This window comes from Miscanthus floridulus, chromosome 1 (genome assembly GCF_019320115.1).
Source record: "Miscanthus floridulus cultivar M001 chromosome 1, ASM1932011v1, whole genome shotgun sequence".
NCBI classification, from domain to species: Eukaryota; Viridiplantae; Streptophyta; class Magnoliopsida; order Poales; family Poaceae; genus Miscanthus; species Miscanthus floridulus.
Window position 1 is genome coordinate 9772052 of NC_089580.1, and position 21672 is coordinate 9793723.

The 21672-nt window shown below is 46.1% G+C and overlaps 2 protein-coding genes across 2 annotated transcripts; both read right to left on the reverse strand.

Annotated features, from left to right (window-relative positions):
* Nucleotides 1–6522: 6522 nt before the first annotated feature.
* LOC136472591 (beta-glucuronosyltransferase GlcAT14B-like) lies at nucleotides 6523–10022 on the reverse strand. The gene is made up of 4 exons (XM_066470295.1): nucleotides 9373–10022; nucleotides 9180–9255; nucleotides 8970–9085; nucleotides 6523–7329 (listed from the first exon to the last, which is right to left on the reverse strand). Exons 1-4 carry the CDS (start codon nucleotides 9974–9976, stop codon nucleotides 6773–6775), a joined length of 1353 nt encoding a protein of 450 aa, XP_066326392.1. The 5' UTR covers nucleotides 9977–10022; the 3' UTR covers nucleotides 6523–6772.
* A 2880-nt stretch (nucleotides 10023–12902) lies between these two features.
* On the reverse strand, nucleotides 12903–19969 carry LOC136472601 (HIPL1 protein-like). The gene is made up of 7 exons (XM_066470305.1): nucleotides 19750–19969; nucleotides 19496–19671; nucleotides 15962–16753; nucleotides 15670–15886; nucleotides 14320–14498; nucleotides 13723–13964; nucleotides 12903–13579 (listed from the first exon to the last, which is right to left on the reverse strand). Exons 1-7 carry the CDS (start codon nucleotides 19874–19876, stop codon nucleotides 13177–13179), a joined length of 2136 nt encoding a protein of 711 aa, XP_066326402.1. The 5' UTR covers nucleotides 19877–19969; the 3' UTR covers nucleotides 12903–13176.
* Between the last annotated feature and the right edge of the window lie 1703 nt (nucleotides 19970–21672).

The window sequence follows — 21672 nt, forward strand, 5'->3', positions numbered from 1 at the left end:
ATCCTAGCGGAAATATAGATGCACTGAGATTCTCAAAATGAGGGTCTGACACGGTTTTTTTATAGAAGGCTTAGTACTTTTGTGTTTTCCTTTGTGGTTTAGCTTTTTAAGAGCTTTTTAGGCAGACAAGGGCTGAAACTATAATAAAAGTTTGGTCGTGGGTAAAACTCACAAAGAGACCGAAATAAAATTTCTTTTTATTTATACAAAAACTAGTAGGCCTACTTTTTTTTTTAGAGGAACTAGTAGGTCTACTAGTTACGTGCCAGTGCCACTTGGAGGAATTCCGTTGGCGTTGGATGCCACCCCCGTTTATCGACGATGCAGCAGTCCAGCTAACTTTAATTTGGGCGACAAGCAGGCTTGGTTTCATATTATTGCCGAAGCTCAAACTGGGCCGCGCTAGGTGCAAGTGCAACGCAAGCGCGCGCGCGCGCGCGCATATATATATATATATATATATATATATATATATATATATATATATATATATATATATAGTTCGCTTATGCTAAAATTTGACTTACACTGATGTTTATGTTAAAATATTATAAAAAAAATACTGTTCCATAACCGAAATACGATCCGACGGGGGAAAAAGTGTGCACGCAAACGGCAACGGCTTCAGGGAACGAACACGACATGGTGACTCGTTAGATGCGCCCTGTCCATGCAGGGACAATCCCGTGCCGGGACAGGCAGGACACGCCGACGTTGCCGAACCGCGCGCAGGAACCTTGTCCGGCCGCGGACGCCAAATTGCCGATGGTCGCCGTTCTGCCGATAGATTGCCGTTGACCGTCGCCTGCTCAAACCAAGATTGGTATCCTTACAGCCGGACAACTTGATTGCTCTGGTCAGCCAGGGTTCTGTACCGCACGTATCAAGGAGGATCTTCTCTCGCTCACGAAGGAAAAAAAAGGGCATTGCTGTACTGACTGTACAATGTACCTCTGGCTCTGGCTCTGGGTCGTCGAGCACATCAATGATTATATCGGAAGACAGCAGAACCCTACAGTTTTGAAAGACCATCGTGAAAGGAGAGAGTGCTGTGTGTGTATATATATAGTATTACTATACGGTATCTGGGTACTAGATAACTATTCAGTACCCAGCGTTCTATAGGGCGGGCAAATAGGCCCACCCCGCCGTTCGGGCCTGAGACTCATAGGCCCGGCCCACCCACTCACGAGGTCGAGCGGCGAGTAGCTCCTAAGCTCCCCACCCACCCACGTTTTCTTTTGCGGTTTCTTTCAAGACCGTTCGCTCGGTCTTTGCTAGCACCACCCGTCCGTTCCCTCTCCCCACTGCTAGTTGCGCCGTTGCCTAGGGCTCCGTCGTGCCGTTCTCGACCGGCGGGCATCCCGCCCCGCCGCGCCGCTCCCCAGCGATATATATAGTATTTCTATACTGCCCCTCCTGGCGCCGTCTCCCTCCCCCATCCCCTCACTCTCTCAGCTCGCCGTCGCTACTGGCCGTGGCCGTGGTCTTGAAGGCCCCGGTTGAGGGTCGGCCGTCCTACTCGCATCTTGCCATCATCAGCAGCCTCCCGTGCTCGCCCGTGACTCATCGTCAGCTCCCGCCGCGAACTCCTGGAGAAAGGAGTGGCAACTCGCCTGGCGATGCTGTCGCCACCGTCAGCCCACCACCACCGCCGCTCCTGCGTGTGCTCCTCCAACACTGCTGGCAGATCCAGGTGCCCCTCCTCCAGATCCCCTTCTCCAACTCCTCGTTTGCACCATCTCCTTCCCGTTCCCCTTCTTGATTCGATTTGATGATTCGAGTGCAGGATGCGTTCCCTGCGAGTGTTCGATTGTCTCGGCCCAGGTCACGGCCAGGAGCTCCTCTTCAATTGCAGCAAGGTGAGTTTGTCTCAGCTGCCAATGCTGGTTGTGTAACTGTTACCAATACCAATTGTGTTGTGTAACAGTGTATTCATTTGGAGACGCCTCTCGAGGGATGTCGCTGCGCAGCCCTGGCCTGCTACCCGGCCTCCTACACGTGAGGTAAGGCCAGCCTTCAGTCCTTGTTATTGTAATTGTGCATCGATTTGCTGACTGAGCGAGGAAGCTTGTCAATTCTAATCCATTCAAAGAGAGCTGGTGGTATCTTACCACTGTTTTGTTAGCTGAGGGAGACCAGTTCCAGTAACTAGATATTTATGTACTATTTTTTAAGGAATTGATTACTTTTATTTGTGAAGATGAGTACCTGTTCAGATATGCAAAATATTATTATTCAGAGATGATCACCGTTGATACAAATTATTTATGGTTAGGAAATCAACACGTGATGCTAGAGTGCATAGCATTTAAGTTTTTGTGGTCACACATGACAGTATTAGTGGTCAGGCCACATTGGTAGCATATAATAGAGTTTTTTTTTTCAGTTGACCACATAATCAGCATAATTTAAGTTGCGACTACACCATCCACGATTTTTTGGCTTTCCTACCAGGTCCGCTAGCTCGATCTCCCCTTACCACCCTGCTGCTCTCTCTTTTTGCCCCAAATCTGTTGGGATGGGAAACCTCTAGTTTGGGATGACCCAGCGTGTCGAAACTGGGGTTCGCATAGGCAACATTGCGACTAGATTGGATTTATCAGAGAATGTCTTCCTCTGCGTAGGGGAAAATGTTCAAAATAAAAAATTCCCCCATTGGTTTAGAATAGCTAGTGGCAGTTGATTTTATGATTTACTAGTTGATTGTTACAGTTCTTTATCAAAATGCGCTAGTGCTATGTCGTGCTATGTCTTTTTCAAAGCTGTGTAAATGTATTTTCACATAATATCATACAGTAATTGATTTGTTGTTTAAATTTACAGGTTTATTAGCTCTTGGATAGTTGAATCTTAGTCAATTGGTGTATGTTGAATTAATGAATTATATGAAGGCGCTGCTAGCTTGCTCTGGACGACTGCTTTTTAATAGTAGGTACCATCTTCATTCTTTAAGAGATTAAATTTGTCATATATTATCCATTTGTGTGGGATATGAATGATAATGTGATGTGCGTGTGTGATTTTTTTTATAATATTAGTTATGTGTTCACGTTCTGCCCCAACTAAATTTTGGTTGAGCTCTGCCCTGCTATGCATCCTCCTCAATGAAGATGACGGTGGCACGTTGCCTTGTCGTTGCCGGACGCAGTATGTGGCAGCAGGTGCTGGGTGTTGGCAAAGCTTGGGCGCTATGTTGGCCCGCTCCACGTCAACCCGCCCACGCTAGCCGTGCCTGATAGTCATGGCAAGAACCCGAATGCAGCTCTTCCCTTCAGGTAGTTTTATTCTGCCTCTGTTTTCTTCCACTAAATTGCAGCCACCAATCAGTGATATTTTGTGTGACTAAAACTAACAGAGTTAATTCGCATCTTCCAATTCTGGCCCAGAGGCTGCTCTTGACCAAATTGGATTTACCTTTCATGTTCACTTTGAAGATATTGTTGGCAATTTCAACTTAACTAGCTGCTTCACCTCGCGAATCAAACTGTATGCTCATAGGATTTCTGAGTTAAGCAAATTGATTATTCCAGTCCAAAAATTAGGTTCAGTAATTCTTTGCTCACTAAGCTGCGCGTGGTGCTTCCCTCACCAGCAGCCTTGACCTAGCAAGATCCCGATGAGGCACACACAATCCTTCTTATCTTTCTTTGGATTTGGATTAGGCTAATTTCAGGCTTATCTTGTAGATTGTGAATTCTTTGCACAGTCATTTCTCCAGCTGCTGGTGTTGTACTATACGGGGCATTCCCAGAGTTGAGCGCGAAGTCCTTAATACCCTTATTATCCTAGTGGCTTGGGAAATATTGAAGCACCGAAATGCTCTTGTGTTTGATGGTGATTGGCCTAACATAGAGGTGCTGCTTCATTGGGTTGCCAATGAAGGTGCCCTGTGGTGCTTGGCAGGGGCATCCGCGTTGCATAGGCTTTTGGCTAGGTCGCTCGTCGTAGATCATTAATGAGTTGAGTATTTTCTTTTTGGTCGGGGTTGTATGTACTAGGAGGGTTTAACCTCCCCTCCTTTATATTCTTTTTCTTAATGAAATGACACACAGCTCTCTTGCGTTGTTCGAGAAAAAAAATTGCTCAATTTGTTTGAAGAAAAGCTTTGAACTGAGATGGTTTTTGTGGTTCAATTGAAATAGTAGGATGAATGTGATTAACATTGGATTAGACATTGTGCCACCTTATAGTTGAAGTGGAATCACTTGCTTTTGCATCTCTACAGAAAATATAGAATGCATCCATTGAAGTTTTAATCTTAGAATATCCTTAACCTGCAGCTAAATTTTTTTGAAACAAAAATTATGTGCGTCTGTGAAGATTTCTTCACACTAGTCTTCTCTGAGCTCCACCAGCACATAAGGTTCTCTCTCCACTCTCTTTTGATTCTTCATGCTGTTGGTCCATTACCATCATAGGCGGTGACATTTTCTGAAAACAGTTAGGTTGAGCTGTATATGATTTACATGTCCCCTTGGGATTCACTTTAGGTTTTGTTTGTCCAATTGTCTATGTTGTGTTCATTTCTTGCTCTCCCTTCCCTTGAGTAGACAATTTATGATAATATATAGAGATAGAGTTTTATCTAGTTAACAAGCTCCCTATTAGGATTGGATTTTAGATGCAAGCGAAGCTTTATTGTGCTTGTTGTCGAATGGGGGTTCTAGATATTTATCTATTGTTCGATATATTTATATTAGTGTTCCACCTGTATGCAGCTTCATGCCTCCCATGTATTGATGTGGCTCCCCTATTCGTGCAGCTGCTCCACAGAGTCACCCCAACATATCCCTGGCATGACAGAGATAGCAGCCTCAGCACCTGTGTGTGTGTAAAGGTGAGTATGCACTGGTAGCTGGTCAGCATCGGATGCAGTTAAATTTTAGCTTTGAATTCAATATTTGTTATAGTTTGGGAATGGGGCACTGATTTTGTTTTATGAGGAATTGCTAAAGCACCTAGCATGACAAGGAGCTGCCAATTTGTAATTTGTTCAACTACAGAAGTACCATGGTCCCAGCAGCACTAGGAAGTGATCCCTAATGCAATTTATATGGGTCTATGTGTGAATCAGAGAGCCATTAGTTCATCTTTTGCATACCAAGACTGAAAGGTAAGAAGCTAGAACCATTAGTAACACTAGGAGTAGTAGTATTTGATTTGTCACTGCAGTATAAGCCTTATAATATCTGGAACTCTGATCCAAGATAGGTGTCTTCTTTCCAACAATTCAGCATGGTGCATATGCATACCATACAGTGCATGTCTAGATTTTTTTTTGGCTAATAAATATAGGCAGCTTACTTGAACTACTAGTACTCACTTGGGTAGCCAATGAAACGATAATAATAATTGGTGGTGAGCTTTTTAGTGAGGAAAAGGAAACAATGTCTCAAATGACAATATCTGTGACTAGGCTAGTTTGGCCGCAAATATTTGAGGTTTTTATGGTTCCCTAGTTTTTCAGCACAAGCAGATCAAATTAGCAATGGGAAAAAATTAAAGAAATAAAATCTAATGTTTTTTTAGCTTTTATTGACTACTATTGATTTTGTCTAAGTCAAGCAATCAATTACTAAATGAATTTTATACATGTATCTTATATTGCAGGTTTTTTAAGAAGCAACTGTCATAATGGATGTGTTAACAAGTCGGGTCTGGGTGCTATGCAAATGAAGGTGTGTTGCATTGCTGCAAACTACAAATGACATCCAAAGCCCTCAATGATGCAGATTTCAGTTCGTCAGAAGGAAACACATGGATGTCTGTGCATCATCATTGCAGTTCTTCAAAAATAGATGGATGTCTGTGCATCATCTTTGTAACTATGATAACGAACCAAATGGTGGTACTATTTGTGATTAGCATCACGTACTATTATAAAATATTATGAGAACATCGTCTCCTGGGACCGATTCACAATTCTAGTAAGATTGTTGTCAAATAATATTTTTCTTAAAAACAAATATTTGGTATCATGTCATATAAAGATATGAGGATATGGTGAAAATATTTGTGGTTTGAATAATAGCTACAAATAAATTATTATTGTTGACAAGTAATTCATCACAAGAAACCTGGTGTACAAAGAAAAAAACGGCCAAATAAAATGGGGAGCAAGCAGGAATGAAAAAACGGGGAGCAAGCAGGAATAAAAAAGAAAGAAACAAGCAATCTCGATCCAGCTCAGAAATAAAATGAAAACAAAAGCTGGCTGTATAAACCGAAATCCTGATCCAGCTCATAAATTAAAAACAAAAAAAAACAGCTGGATTCAGTAGGTGTGTACTCGTGGCCTGTAGCATGAGCCTGGTACGGACAGCATGGTGCGGGAGGGCGGGTGGGTGCGGACTGCAGAAGGCTTGGTGCAGGGGGTCGCGGGTACTGAATAACTAGGGTTGTCCGTGTGTGTGTATATATATATATATATATATATATATATATATATATATATATATATATATATATATATATATCTCTCTCTCTTCTTCTCTGTTAGTTCATACATGCCTTCTTGCACGAGGCTTTCAAAAAAAGGAATGTATATATCTGGGGGTGATTTTCGATCCGTACTGTCGTACATACCTGCATGTAGCATGTATCGGGTGTACCGCAGAGGACCTCGGCACATAGCATCATGTACCTACCACCATACATCTTTTAGGTACGGTATATATCACCTCCATGCCGTTGCCTTAAGTTAACATCACATTAACAAAGCACATTGCGTCAGGCCAGTAGCAGCTCGTGCCCAGCGGCCCAGCCCAGCTCAGTTGTCGTCTTCTACTACGCACTGCCTGGGCCGGAAATTCTCCTCCGACAGCAGCGACGTGACGAGGCTCTGCAGCCGCTGGGCGCCCGGGCCGGGCCGCAGGAACGCCGCGTTCCCGACGGCCGCGCACGGATCGTCGTCGGTCCCGTTACTGTTCTGCCCGCCGCCGGCTGCAGCTGCCTGGCACCAGCCTCCCGGCGCGACCATGCCGGGTCCCCGCCGCCCGAGGATGTCGGCGTCGATCCGGTCCAGCACGGGGTCGTCCCTGAGGAACTTGCGCGCGAAGGGCGCGTCGCTGGCGAGCATCCGGTCCCAGTCGTCGGCGGTGAGGTAGTGCGGGTGCTGCATCGGCGGGTTGTCCCAGGAGATGAAGTGCAGGTCGCTGTTCACCGTGGTGTTGCGGAACCCGCCCGCGTTGCACGCCACCGTGTGGAAGTAGCCCTCCGGGGAGGAGATGAAGTTGGCGTAGTACATGAGCGCCGTGCGCGGGAGGTTGTCCCACCCCCAGATCAGGTACTCCACGAACGGCCGGGACAGCACCATCCACGCCGAACCTGCAAGCACGATGATTGTTGTTCAGCTGTTTAGCATGCAACTTCATTCTTGTCTTTTAGTTTTCGAACTCTTTTTATCTTTGTTGATTTTGTCATGTTGGTTGCGGATAAGTAGTGGCCGCCCTGCTATTCTGCTGTTCCTTTTTTTAAAGTCTTCCTGAATGTTTCTATTATGTTGTTAGAGAATATATCCCATTTATATAAGGGCCTGTTTAGTTCCCAAAATTTTTTGCGCAGTACCTATCACATCGAATCTTGCGGTACATGCATGGAGTACTAAATGTAGACGAAAAAAAACTAATTGCACAGTTGGGTGAGAAATTGCGAGACGAAATTTTCAAACCTAATTAGTCCATAATTAGACACTAATTGTCAAATACAAACGAAAGTGCTATCGTAGCCAAAACCCAAAAAATTTTGTATCTAAACGCGCCCTAAGTGCAATCTTCTTCTTCTTCTTTAGGTCAATGGAGTCGTGCCCGAAAGAAACAAAACGATACTACAGTCGAATTAAAGCCAGCCAAGCCATGCCTCCCTATAAGCAATTAGTGATGGTGTAAAAAATAAAGCAACAGGTCACAAGTTTTCCCAAATTTACTTGACCCAACTTAATTTTGCGCATGAAACGAAAAAAATGTGATTATCAGCGCATCATGAAACGAAGTTAGTTGACGAGCGCGAGATCAAAGAGGGGACACGTTTGAAGCATAACGGCCGCATTTCAGAGTTGCTAACAAAATATCAAAAGAAAAAGAAACGTGCCCTCCATTTATCCGAAACTGATTAGACGGAGAATCATGAAAAAAACCCTCAGCATAACCTATACCGCAACATAAGAAAAAACAAATGTAGGCCTGAAAGTCTGCAAGGTCCAGTATACCCTCGAGGTTCAAGCTCTGTTTGGTTCTCTAGTCCATGGACTAAAGTGGTGTTTGGTTCCTTAAACTAAAATAGACTAAAGTGGAGAGAGAGAGCAATAAATGAGAGGCATGGGTGTCCCCAATATCTTTTAGTCCATTTTAGTCCAGTTTTGTAGTCTAAAGGACTAAAGGATTTTAGTCCACTTTTAGTTAAGTGTTTGACTGTTTAGTCCAACTAAAATGCAAATTTTAATCCAAAATACTTTAGTCCATGGAACCAAACACCCCCTCAAGACCGTTAGTGCAGTAAGACTGAAAGGCACGTTATTACGTGTGCAAAACTTTTTCACCATTTCACGGTGAGTAAGAATTCTGTACCCAAAGTCCCAAACTCCACCCTGGTTTATAACGGGAACAGAGGAAAGGGTCCAGGCTCTTGTCCAAAAGGAACAGACTCTAGCGAGTTGCCACCGAAAGCGAAACGCGCAGCATTGAAAGCACGCTAGGGTTGCAACCACCTTCTACTCAACCAACTAAACTGTGGTAATCGCTTCATGATTCAGACAATTCAGTTTCTTGCAATGACGACAACTCAAAACAATCCAACTGGTGTGATTAGTTCTCGTGGAGACCAATCAACAACTATTATACAGAGATAAAGACACAAATAGGCACTGCCACAGGTAGTTGCGTGCTCGCACTAAAAACAAATTCCAGAGATTCTTCTGTCAATGTCAGGTTAACAGTCACGGGTGGACAGACAGAGAGCAGTGCACGCACCAGTGAATAGCTTGAATGCCGTCGGCAAGCTCCGCCTCTCCGGCATCCAGAACAGATCGCCCTTTGTCTTCATGTACAGCGCCGGGTCTATGATCACCGGCATCGCCCTCGCAAACCTGACGATATCATCATGTGAATAATCTCAGTTGCCAAGAACAAAATCAACTGAGAACGCAGGAGCTGCAATGCAAGCGAGAGCAGAGCACCTACGCTTTCCAGGAGATGTTGCTCGTGTGATCGATGAAGTTAAGATCGCGCGGCAGCTTGGAGAACACATGCATCAAATCTGCAGCAGGCAGGCACAAGCGTCAAAGGTTCAGCAGCACGATCATCATCACTGATCATGCATGGCGCGATCGGAGATTCGGAGGGGCAAGAAAAGCGGAAACCAATAATCCTTTACCATCCTGCGTGACGAGCGGGTAGTCGGAGGCGGAGAGGTTGATGAACCAGTCCCAGTCGGCGCCGCGGCCCCTGCCGTCGCCCCACAGGAGCAGCGCGGCGGCGTGCAGCGTGGTGGTCACCATGGTGGGGCCCCTGTAGGTGACGAGGTTGGCCTTCTCGACCACCTTCACGTTCCCGGCCGCGGCGAGCACCGGGTGCGCGGCGACGAAGGCGGCGAGGTCGGCACGGTCGGCGTCGGGCGCCTGCGCGTCCAGATGGAGCACGTAGCGGTTCCTCGGGTGGTAGAGCGCCAGCAGGCAGCGCCGCATCATCCCGGCGTCCCCGGCCGAGCCGGAGATGAGGTAGGCGAACCGCGGGAGGGACGCGGCGGCCGGGGGCGCGGGCGCCGGGGAGGAGAGCGCGGGCTCGACGAAGTGCGGGGGCAGCGAGCGCGCCGAGGCGCGGGACGCGGGGCCGAGGAAGAGGCGGGAGGTGGAGGGGAGCCGGAACGACGGGGAGGTGGCCAGCAGGAGCAGCAGCGCAACGAGGCCGCCGGCGGCCACGGAGAGCAGCCAGCGGAGGTCGACGTGGTGGGCGCGCGGGCACGGGGCGGAGGCCTCCATGGTGGCTGGGGTTTGTCTGGAGGCTGGCGGAAGGCGGGAGCTGGGGGAGCCTGGGACTGGGGAAGACGGCGAGGCGGGGGTCGTTGCTTTTTATGGTTCGTTGTGCCAGCATGGCGGTGACGGCATCGGAGCCGTGACGTAAGTCGTGGCGACAAATTTGAATTTCAAATCTGGCAGGTTATGTTATCGCTCACAGGAGGCCAGTACATTACAGCGCGACGACGACGACGACACGATATGGATTGAGCTGCCGGCTGGCCGGCCACACTAATTAAACCAGCATCTGCTTCTGCTTTCCTGGACCGCGACGGCGCGACGTGCGTACGTGCAAGGTGCAATGCAACGCTGGCCGTTGAGGGCTCGCCGCGTCGTACCCCGGCAACGCAGGCGGGCACCACGTTAGCATGGCCGGCCGTACCAACAGCTCGTCAAGAGAGGCGAGTAGTGGTGGCGCACACGACAGGAGGAGCAGAGGACGCTGGACGCCCCGTTCCATCCATGACGTAATTATCACCCGATATGCCGCTTCTCAAACGACCCAGCGGCGGCGTCCTCTCCTTGCCTGTGCGAGGCGAAATCAAAGCCGAATCTTTGCTACCGCCACAGGGTCCGAGGCCTACACGTACCTAACGCAGTCACGGGCGCGGTGTGCGTGCAGTTGCCTACGCCTACCGCATCATCCCATTGTGTCAACGCAGAATTTTCGCTTTCGTGCCGAGGACACACACAGCAAATTAGAAGGGTCCGCTCGTTGGAGCAGATCCGTCTGGCTTCAGCGCAAGGGTGGTCGATCCTGCGCAATCCTCCCGAGACGTGTCAGTCAATTTGACCCTTCAATTGATAAGGAGAGAAAGTTCATCATTAATTAAGGGCGGAATGTGCCGGTATTGGCAGACAGTTCCGAATGTGCGGCTCTGAGAGCTGATATGAGAGGATATCGACTAAATAGTCGATTCCAGCGTATTCATAAGAATAAATCGATTAAAGCTAATGGGGTCGTATAAGAAGAATCAATTATCATTCAGGATAAATATTATTTAAGCAAATATTAATCAATGACAATAAGATATCAATGATGATCGGTTTATGCTGAACCAGTGATTACAAGTAATTGAACTCCTTTTGTATAAAGAGATAATTCAACACCGCTTAACCATTTAATAAAGATAAATCTAGTGAACATGTTAGATATCATCTATCGCCATGATCAGTGGGGCATAAGGCAGAATCATGCATGCCCTAGAAACAACAATAGACTCGACGATCCTAACTCATTACTAATATCAGTGGGGCATGAGGCAGAATCATGCAGGCCGTAATACAATAATAAGATCATAGGGCTAACATATCTTTCAACTTATCTCTATTTCAATGATCTTGTAATGTTTGCTGTTCGTGAAAGCGCTCGATATCGGCTAAATAGCCGATTCAGGCATAGCGCACAGTTAAGGTCATACCTTCTTAGGAACAGATCTACCAACTAACGATCCCCACTCCACGGTGCTAACAGTGGGGTGAGAGGCAAAATCCTACAGGCAGTGATAACGGGCCATGAAACGGTTCTCGCTAACCAATAGATCTACTCAAGATCGAACATGCCTTAACCGCACGCTATGCACGATTAAGATTGATGTAAAACAGCCGATAAAACATAACTCATCGTTTAAGGTGTAGATTAGATCTACTTTAGGTTAGCAAACGATTGGTTAAATAAGATATAAGGCCGATCCAGATCAATCTCAATCGGGCAGAGTGGTATTGCTGTAATTAGATAAACAATGAAAGCAATAAACAATATCGGTAACTTAATGAATCTACCAAAGACTGTCATACTAAGGTAGAGCCGATAACTTGACCTTGATCTAATTCAAGCAGTGGGGTGTGAGGCAGAATCACACATGCCATATTTGAATTAGACAAGAATTGATAACTAACCTATACTAGAGTCGCAGTGGGGGTCGACCGGATCGATGCAGCCATACGAACAAAGGTATAAACCATGACGGTACTTACAGACAAGCAGTGGAGGTCGACCGGATCGTTGCAGCCGTACTCGCTGAAGAACTCGCCGAGATCTACTCTACTCCTACTCCTAAGAGGTGGCCAGAGCCGAAGAAAGTAATTGACTTTGTATTTGATTGATTGTTGTTTTTTACAATAGCCGGAGTTTGGTATTTATACCCGGAGCCTAAAAACGAACCTTGCTCGAGTACGACTCAATACAATCTTTGGCATAATGAAAACATTCTAATTTAAGATAACTTGACTCTAATCTTTCTCTTTTTTAGAGTCCAGCACGTCTCATCTCAGCGCCGATCATAGCCTCTGTCATTATCTGCTGGCGCTATCTGAAGAAAGCCGATTCTAGTGCTGCGTCCGAATCAGCTGGTTTCGATCTGTACGTAATTGATCCCTTGCTAACATGATCTTGGGAGCGTTGAGCTTCTGAGATCCTTCTTTCAAATTTTGGTGTAAACACACTGTAATACTCGTGACGTGTAATGCAATACGACCTGGCTCGCTAGCTGGAATATACTACAACCGATCGTTGACAGCGAGAAGATTGCATCCTTGGATTTTTGTTCCGCCTGCTGTTGAATTCTTAAACAAGGCCATGTTGCTCCTGTTTTCCCGTTTGGGCGCCCACGCCTCCGCACGATGGGGCCGACGGCGGGCGCCGCGACGCGAACGCGATGGAATTCCATTCCAGCACGAGGACGAGCAACTCCAACTGCCAGACGATCGAGAGCGACGTTGCCTGGGGCCGCCAGAACCGAGGAGAGGAGCCGCGGCGTTCAGGACAAGAAGAACAGCCAGGCCAGCTGATTCCTCCGCGCCTTCGAATAACCCGTTTCCTGAATCAAACGTTCCAGTGCCGCGCCAAAACAACGCACAGAGTACTCTTGTTTGTCCGAAGGCATCTACATAACAGAACTGTTCTGAGTGTTTATTACTCGCGCTACAAAAAGACACAAATCAATGCTTCAAATGCCACCAAAATACAAGGTGCGAGCGGATCAAAGTCGATAACATGCTACACGTATAGGTAGTTTCCCACAAAACTTCAGCTAAGACCAACCCCACAAAACCGCCAATCTTACACGCAACACAAGCTAAGTCGCCTGCCAAGGCTACGCGGCAAGGGACGGACAAGGGGACTATTACACCACCGTGGGGGGAAAGGGCTGCACATCTCAAGGCTACAATAACAATGCACACAGAATCAACGCCAAAGCTACTGCCACCGATCTCCCTAGCCGCGTCGCGGGAGCGGGAGCGAAAGACGAAGGCCCTCCGCCTGGCGTCGTGGTGCCGTTGTCGGTCGGCAGTTTCTCCGCGGGGCAGGTGTAGCCGCAGAGGCTGGGCCTGACGACTCGGTACACGCCCTTGCTCGCCAGAACGAAGACATCCTTGCTGTTGTCCTCCCCGAACGAGAAGATGTATCCGAGCAGCGGGTCTGTGCTCCCAGCGGTGGATTCGCAGGCGATCGGGGAGGTCTTGGAACAGCTCACCGGTTTCACGGCCGAGGTGTAGTTCCCGCTCCCCTCTGGGGTCTCCGTGCCGGTCCACATCAGCGATGAGTACAGGTCGGTGTAAAGGTACCTGGCAGAGAATCAGCGGATGTCAGAGCTCCTGAATCTACGCAGACATACCTTGCATAATGTGGGAAGCACAGCAGAACTGCTGCTGGGAGTGAAACTGCAAAAATATGCAGGTGTTTTGCTAGGCAGTAACTGCAGACATACCTTCCATACAAGCAAGGATCAGTAGAGCCTCGGTAAACATATCCGCCTGTAATTGACGCAGATCCAATTTCCTTGTTGACAGTAGAATGGTCGTAGCCCATGACAGGGAAAATTGCGTTTATGGAGTCAAGTGAAGTGTTCCCTCCAGGCGACTTTTGTGGGTGAAAGATGTATGGCCCCTCGTATACACGCCATCCATAGTTTCCACCCTTGGTGATTAAATCTACTTCTTCGTATGCATCCTGCTCATGTGTAAGGTAAAAGTCCAAGACAAAATCAAAAGATCAGCAGAACGCAGCGCCTCACAGTGTTCAAGCTAGGAAACTATGTTTTTGTTCATAAGCCTATATTAGCTCTCTGGTTTCAGAATCACAGATGATTGATGTAATGATAGTTCATACTATAAATTAACAGTCAATGAAAATAAAGCAAGACATTTATTCTACTATATTTGAATAATTTAATGATTGAATGTATAGGGGAGAGTGTTACTAGTTTCATGTATGCATTATATGTTACTTTTTTCAAAAAGAAAGAGTACAGAAAAACTTCATGGTCAAAACATGAGGCTTGATAAACTTAGAAATGGAAAGATACCTTCCCAACATCTCCACAGTAGAAGTACGAAGGCCTCTCAGAGTCAAAACTGCATCTCCATGGGTTGCTAAAACCCAAGGCCCATATCTCTGGTTGAAAATCACTATCATCAGCAAACGGATTGTCCTTTGGGATAGAATAGTTACCCCATAAACTCTGGTTTGTGGTTTGACTCTGGCCTGAAAAATTACAACATTATAAAGGTTGAGCACAACCAAATCAAATTAAATCTTGTACTTCATCCCACATGTAGAAAGCTTCGAATATCTCAGTGTTTATCTGCTATAATTACTGACATCTTTTTTTGAACGTAAATAATAACTGACATCTCAGAATAGTCACTTGACTTCAAAATAAGGAAACATGAAATCAGCAAGAAATGGCCATTCTGATGTCACAATTAGCGGCGCCAGACACCAAATGAGAATCATCAACTACATTTGTATAACTAAAATCCACAACCACATGTACATACCAAACATCTGGTTATCAAATTTATGAGGATTTTTTGTCATTCTAATGTTTCAGATTTAGAATTTTAGATTCAGTTGACATCATTTTTAACATTAAAGTAGGGCACCGACTGTTGCAGTCTAGTGCCTGCTTTTTTTTTAATGAGTTTTCATATTCCCCCATGACACTGTTGACAGTTCGATATGGATCTCATTTTGCCTCGAGCATGACTTCAGGTACTTCGCCATATCGATCACCCTTTAATTTAATGTGGGTCACTAGAATTTCAATTCAGGCATTAGAATTTGAAACATGATGCTATGGTAATGCCATGGTTAGACGGGAAAAAGAGAAACTAATTTGTGATGCTAGTGTGGTCCATGAGAATTATACAACGCATGAGCAGTAGTGGAGTAACTGGAGGCTAATCGTGAGCAATATTGAGCAGTCAACTTTGCTAGTGAGGATATGAAAACTTATAAAAGTTGGAGGCGTTAGACCATTAAAAAATGATACAGGAGGGTTTTTGAAAAGACCTATCTTGTAGGTTTATTTTTTTTCATTTTCCTTTTAAACATATGGAATGGTTGCCCATTAAGTATAAACTGTATGGTTAGGGAATACATTTCATTAATGGTAGGTCATAATCAAATGCCATTCTGAAGAATAAACTCTAAACCAGTAAACCTATAACCTAAACAACAACAAACCTGCTAACTGAAGAGTCTGTATAAGTTTTCAGTGGTAGTAACAACAGATATGCAGATGTACACTTAAGATTTCAAGCACATGACTCAAGGTAAAGATCAACGGAGTACCAATATTAGCAACAAGCCAACAAACCAGAACAAAAAACATCGTCATCTTTTGCTAAAGAAACCATCATCGCCAACTTACTTTGGGTGCTGTCAACGTCAAGCCTCATTATTTTCCCCAAAAGTGATTTCTTATTTTGCGAGAAATTAAACGGATCGCCTTCGCTTCCACCATCCCCCATCATAAGGTAAAGGTATCCATCTGTTGGTCCAAATAGTATTTGCCCTCCATGGTGAGCTGTATACGGCAGTCCCATTGTAAAAATCCTTCTATTCTCATATGGATTGGCAGATGTTGCCTACAATACAAAATAACAGTGAGAAATATAACTAGAGTATCAAGATTTTTACAGGTGAAGGTAAACAAAGCATACCATAGAAACGTTAGATGAGGAGATTTTTGCAGAATACTCTGAAACAACAACTTGGTACTGGCATGGCTGAGCACCATTGTCAGGGCCGAGCTTTGACGGATCACAGTTAGCGTCAGAATTACATGAACACCTACCAGCACATTTAGGCGATTGAGTTCTATCACAATTATAAGAAACAAAGAAGCGTCCATTGGTAGCGAACTTTGGATGAAATGCTATACCCATGAGGCCAAACTGAGAATCATGATGAACTTCATCAGTTATATCAAGAAATGGATTTGCCTCATCATATTGTAGAATGCCCCCAGAGCCTTGTTCTGGGATGGTTGCCAACCATATCTTTCCAGCTTGGCTAGACAAGAAAACTCTGTTGGATCCATCAGGATGTGGAGACATATTCAGAAAGGATCCATTGCCTATTCTCTCAAGGCATATCCCTTTAGGTGTGGGTGATGGTTCTGTGCTGTTGAAGAAAACTGCATTTCCATTGAAACATAGAGACTGGTCTCCAGATGAGCCACCAAATGATGTGCAGAATTCATCTTCTGACTGCCAGACATCTGTGAGCTTTGACGATGAACTAGGCAGTCTTGCACTTCCTTGCAAGGGAGGTTGAAAAGGAGAATTTACTATTGTCACATTTTTGCAAGTCTCCCAAACTAGTTTACAGTAGTCTTGTGTAGAATCTTTTGACTGAGCAGAACTTGCTAAGGAAGTATAGTTGCACAGGAGAGGAACCATCTGAATCTTTGAGCTTGAGTTGAACAACTCAGCAGAAAATGGATTGCATTCCTGAAGGTAGACCGAGATTTTTTTCATTTAGTATATACAAAAGCAACAAGGAACAGCAAAGTATCGCCTAATGGAAAACATAAAGCAATATAAATCTTTAAAAACAAGTCACAGTGCGATAGTACTGACGAAGTGACTGTCATGTGGGGGCGCCAATATCAAAGGCGCTCTAGGGCTCGAGATGCAGCCAGGGCAGTCTCCAAGGGGGCACCAGCTGTAGTTAATGACAATTAGTAGTCTAGGGAAAGGATAGAATTAATGAGAGATTAAGGATGATTAATGGGGAGAGAACCAAGGAGCTTGTGGCTAGCGCCTAGGGGCTGGGCAGTCCTATATATACCCTGTAATCAGCTTATGAGAAGGCAATCAAGAAACAAGTTATCTCCTAATATACCTCTGCTGCTCTTAATCTCATCCCCTTCAACATAGGGCGTCCAGGGGATAAACCTCACGCCATTACCAACCCATGCTACGAGCTTCGTAGTCAAGGGCCTGCTACCTTGAGCACCGACACCCTTGATAACCTGGTATCGGCTTCCAGGCGTTCTTCATCCGCTACTGTGCCACCACCACCCCCTCCAGCCACCACCAAGCCTCCCACCTCAGCTGCACCATCCACCTCATCCGCCTCCATATCCTCACCCATGGCTGAACCATCTACAGCTGATCTGGCCAAGATGATCCAGGCCTTGACCACCTCCATGAATGCCTCCATCAGTACCCTCCAGAGTCAGGTGGCGGCCCTGCAACAGGAGCGACCAGCAGCATCCTTCTCAGGCTCCCAAGGTTCTGGCCAAGGCAACCATCTGAGTGATCGGCCGCCCCGGTTCCAGAAGCTCGACTTCCCCAAATTTGACGGGAAGTCTGATCCGTTCGCATTCATCAATCGCTGTGAGTCCTATTTTCACCAGCAGCGCATCACCGTAGAGCAGCGCATCGCCGTAGTTAGGTGGCGGCCCTGCAACAGGAGCGACCAGCAGCATCCTTCTCAGGCTCCCAAGGTTCTGGCCAAGGCAACCATCTGGGTGATCGGCCGCCCCGGTTCCAGAAGCTCGACTTCCCCAAATTTGACGGGAAGTCTGATCCGCTCGCATGCAAGTGCGCCTCCGGCTAGGCGATGTCAACGTCCACGCTCTCATCGACTCGGGATCGACGCACAACCTCATCGCCGAGAAGGTTGCCAGCCGCACCGGACTCCCTACGGTCGGCTGCAGCTCTGCGTCCGTCACGATGGCCAGTGGCGAGTGCGTGCCGTGCACAGGCGTGTATTGGTGGGCGCCGTTCTCCATCAATGGCAATCAATTCTCAGCCGACTTCTTCGCGCTCCCCTTGCCGGGGTACGACGTGGTGCTGGGTACCCAATGGCTGGCCACACTCGGCCCAATCCTGTCGGACTTTGCGGCCTTCACCATGTCCTTTTGGCACAAGGACCATCCGGTCTTATGGCTCGTGAAGAAGTCCGTCGGCACCCCTCCAACTACATCAGCCACCTGGGAGGACATCGACAGCTTCATCGACCGCTCTCCAACCTTCCAGCTCGAGGACGAGCTGCTCGTCAAGGGAGGGGTAGATGTCATGTGGGGGCGCCAATATCAAAGGCGCTCCAAGGCTCGAGACGCAGCCAGGGCAGTCTCCAAGGGGGCACCAACTGTAGTTAATGACAATTAGTCGTCTGGGGAAAGGATAGAATTAATGAGAGATTAAGGATGATTAATGGGGAGAGAACCAAGGAGCTTGTGGCTAGCGCCTAGGGGCTGGGCAGTCCTATATATACCCTGTAATCAGCTTATGAGAAGGCAATCAAGAAACAAGTTATCTCCTAATCTACCTCTGCTGCTCTTAATCTCATCCCCTTCATCTTAATCTCATCCCCTTCAACATAGGGCGTCCAGGGGATAAACCCCATGCCATTACCAACCCAAGCTACGAGCTTCGTAGTCAAGGGCCTGCTACCTTGAGCACCGACGCCCTTGACAGTGACACTCTGACATGTAGTATGAACATAGGGTTGACATCTCTATTCCCAAAGATAAGAGTGGTTTTGTACAAGTCCTTTTTCTCTCTCTGTACCATGAGTTTTTCCCTATTCTCCAACAGTCATGGTACCTAGAAAGAAACAAGGATTGTCTCTGTCTGCTAGAGCTTTGACTTTGGTAATTTCATCATGACAAGTTTTTAGATTCATAACAGAAGAGTGCAAAGGCTTATCTTCAACTACAAACATATGCTTTCATCTCAACTATGTATTAATTGCAGTGAACAAGTGGAATAAACTCTATCTAAGCAAACACCACACCTGAACATACCCAACATGAATCTCTTTGTTTTATTTTCCCCTTTTCAGGACGCACATCGATGTTTATTAGTTTATTCTTCTCAAGATTCTTGGTATTAACATAGGTATGATAGTGGTAGACAGTGCGCCCGTATCTCAATGAAGATCCAACTAGCTGTCCAGCACTCCGAGATCTAATAGTATTTGACTGAGTACTTAAATGACGGATCAACGCTAGCGGCACTATTTTAAGAAGGAAAAACTACCTAGTATTCACCAAAAAAAGGGAGTAAAACAAATGCAACCACGTTAACCCCCTCATCAGGCAAATAATCGAGCACGGCGCGTGCAACCTGGGGATCCCGCAGCCCAGAGTCACAGTCAACAGTCAAAACACAACACCGATATTCAGCCAAGCTAACCGGCAACCGTGGGCAGGCAATTCAAATCAATTGGTTAGTGATTACCGCGCAGAGGACGGACTTGACGACGCCAGCGCAGGCCGCGTCGGAGATGTTCATGGCGCGGAACCTCTTCCGCAGCGCGGCGTCCGCGGCGGCGTCGCAGCAGCTGCTCCTGCTTCTGCTGCGCCCGCCGTAAGCGGAGCAGAAGCCCAGCGTCCTGTTCAGCGGCACCGGCGCCCCTGCAGAAACAAGCGAATCGGAACTCAGAACACGCCCGCGAGAAGAGGGAGAACCCGTGGGAAGCGGTAGGTGCTCACGCCCGTCGGTGCACAGCGGGAGTGCGCGCACGGCCGGCGGTGACCAGGCGGCGAGGCAGCAGCAGCAGCAGCAGAGGAGGAGGAAGAGCGAGCGGCGCACGCGCGCCGGGGTTGGAGGCCTCCTCATCCGTGGCTGCTGCTGCTGCGGCCTGTGGGTGCGCCGGCTACAGCTCCTAGCGGTATGGGCATGGCCGAGCCCCGCCGCGTCGGGGAGCAGGTAGATTTAGGCCCTGTTTAGTTCTCAAAAATTTTTGCGCAGTACCCGTCACATCGAATCTTGCGGCACATGCATGGAGTACTAAACGTAGACGAAAAAAAAACTAATTGCACAGTTAGGTGAGAAATCGCGAGACGAAACTTTCGAACCTAATTAGTCCATAATTAGACACTAATTGCCAAATACAAACAAACGGGCTACAGTACCCAAAACCAAAAATTTTTGGCTTCTAAACGCGGCCTTATTGGGACACGGGGGAGGGCAGGAGGCGGCATGGCCGCATAGGCAGCATGGCATGTGAATGTTGACCAAGTTGGGTTTAAATATGGACGGCAAGTGGAAGGGAGACATTTGTCTACGCCTGATCGCTCGAGCGACGGCGACGGGTTTGACTTCATATGATCACTCCTACTACTATACGGAGTACTAAAAGTTGAGCTTAACATGTTTAGAGATCTAAAAAATTTATATATCTAAATGACAAATTCAGAGGCCGATTTTAGTTTGGTATTATTGTTGGTTTGTAACTGGTGGTGATGAACTTAATTATCACTACCAACTATTACTATCAATTGTAAAACCAATGAGGATGGAGGTTTTGGAATCGACTGTAAAAAATGTGTAAGCCCTTGTTTAGTTCCACCCCAATTTCCAAAAAGTTGCTACAGTACCTGTCACATCGAATGTTTGCGGCCCGTGCATGAAGCATTAAATGTAGACGAAAAAAAAACTAATTGCACAGTTTGGTGGGAAATTGCGAGACGAACGTTTTGAGCCTAATTAGTCCATATTTGAACACTATTTGCCAAATAAAAACGAACGTGCTACAGTAACCCTAAAATCCAAATTCCTACAACTAAACACAGCCTAAATATTCTTCTGTGTGAACTCGATTGTCGTACTCCTGCCACTGCGTTGAGCCGTTGACTCTAGAGAATTAATGCAAGCGAGCACCTGAAAAGTGAGAACGGAAATGGGGTGTATACTATTTGACTTTGCTTTCTCAGGATCACCAAAAGTCACTACGCATTTATACGTGAACATCGTCAACTGATTACAGCGATCAGTGGGGTGTAACACAAAAAGTCAATACTCAATAGCATAGGCCTTCTTCAACAAAAAAAAATAGAGATAAATAGTACTCATAGTCCTATACTAATAAACTTTTTGAGCAAATATTGCTACTCCCTCTGTCCCTAAAAGAATCAATTCCTAGAGCTGTCATAAGTCAAATTTTTTAAACTTTCATCGAATTTATAGAAAAAAAACATTAAGACTTATGATATCAAACTAGTATCATTAGATGTACCATAGAATATATTTTTATAATATGCCCATTTCATGTCACAGATGTTGTTATTCTTTTCTATAAAGTTAATCAAACTTTAAAAAGTTTGTCTAGCATCATGAATTCTAGAAATTGATTTATTTTGGGACACAGGGGTAGCAGAGACCTCACGGGCTCACGGCATGGAAAGTGAGCTGAGTAGCGTTTCTGCCATTCAAAACGTCCGCTGATTAGTGCAAAGATCTCTAGTTTCCAAATTATAAGTCACTTTGACTTTGAGTTAAAGTGACTTATAATTTGGAATGCAAGGAGTAGTACTTTAGAGCATCTCCAACAGTATCTAAAAAATACTCTAAAAATAGGTTTTTCAACATTTGCAAAATATATTAGAAGACATAAAAAAGCTACAATTTTAACA

Bases quoted from the DNA above. Each gene is read 5' to 3' on its own strand.
- LOC136472601 (XM_066470305.1), bottom strand. From the start codon at position 19,876: ATGAGGAGGCCTCCAACCCCGGCGCGCGTGCGCCGCTCGCTCTTCCTC. The intron at 15,887-15,961 runs GTATGCTTTGTT...TTTGTATTGTAG, and splicing joins CCTCATCTAACGTTTCTATG to GCAACATCTGCCAATCCATA. The intron at 14,499-15,669 runs GTAAGTTGGCGA...GTAATTTTTCAG, and splicing joins TGACGTTGACAGCACCCAAA to GCCAGAGTCAAACCACAAAC.
- LOC136472591 (XM_066470295.1), bottom strand. From the start codon at position 9,976: ATGGAGGCCTCCGCCCCGTGCCCGCGCGCCCACCACGTCGACCTCCGC. The intron at 9,086-9,179 runs GTAGGTGCTCTG...TGATATCGTCAG, and splicing joins AGCAACATCTCCTGGAAAGC to GTTTGCGAGGGCGATGCCGG. The intron at 7,330-8,969 runs GTGCGTGCACTG...TCGTGCTTGCAG, and splicing joins GGCATTCAAGCTATTCACTG to GTTCGGCGTGGATGGTGCTG.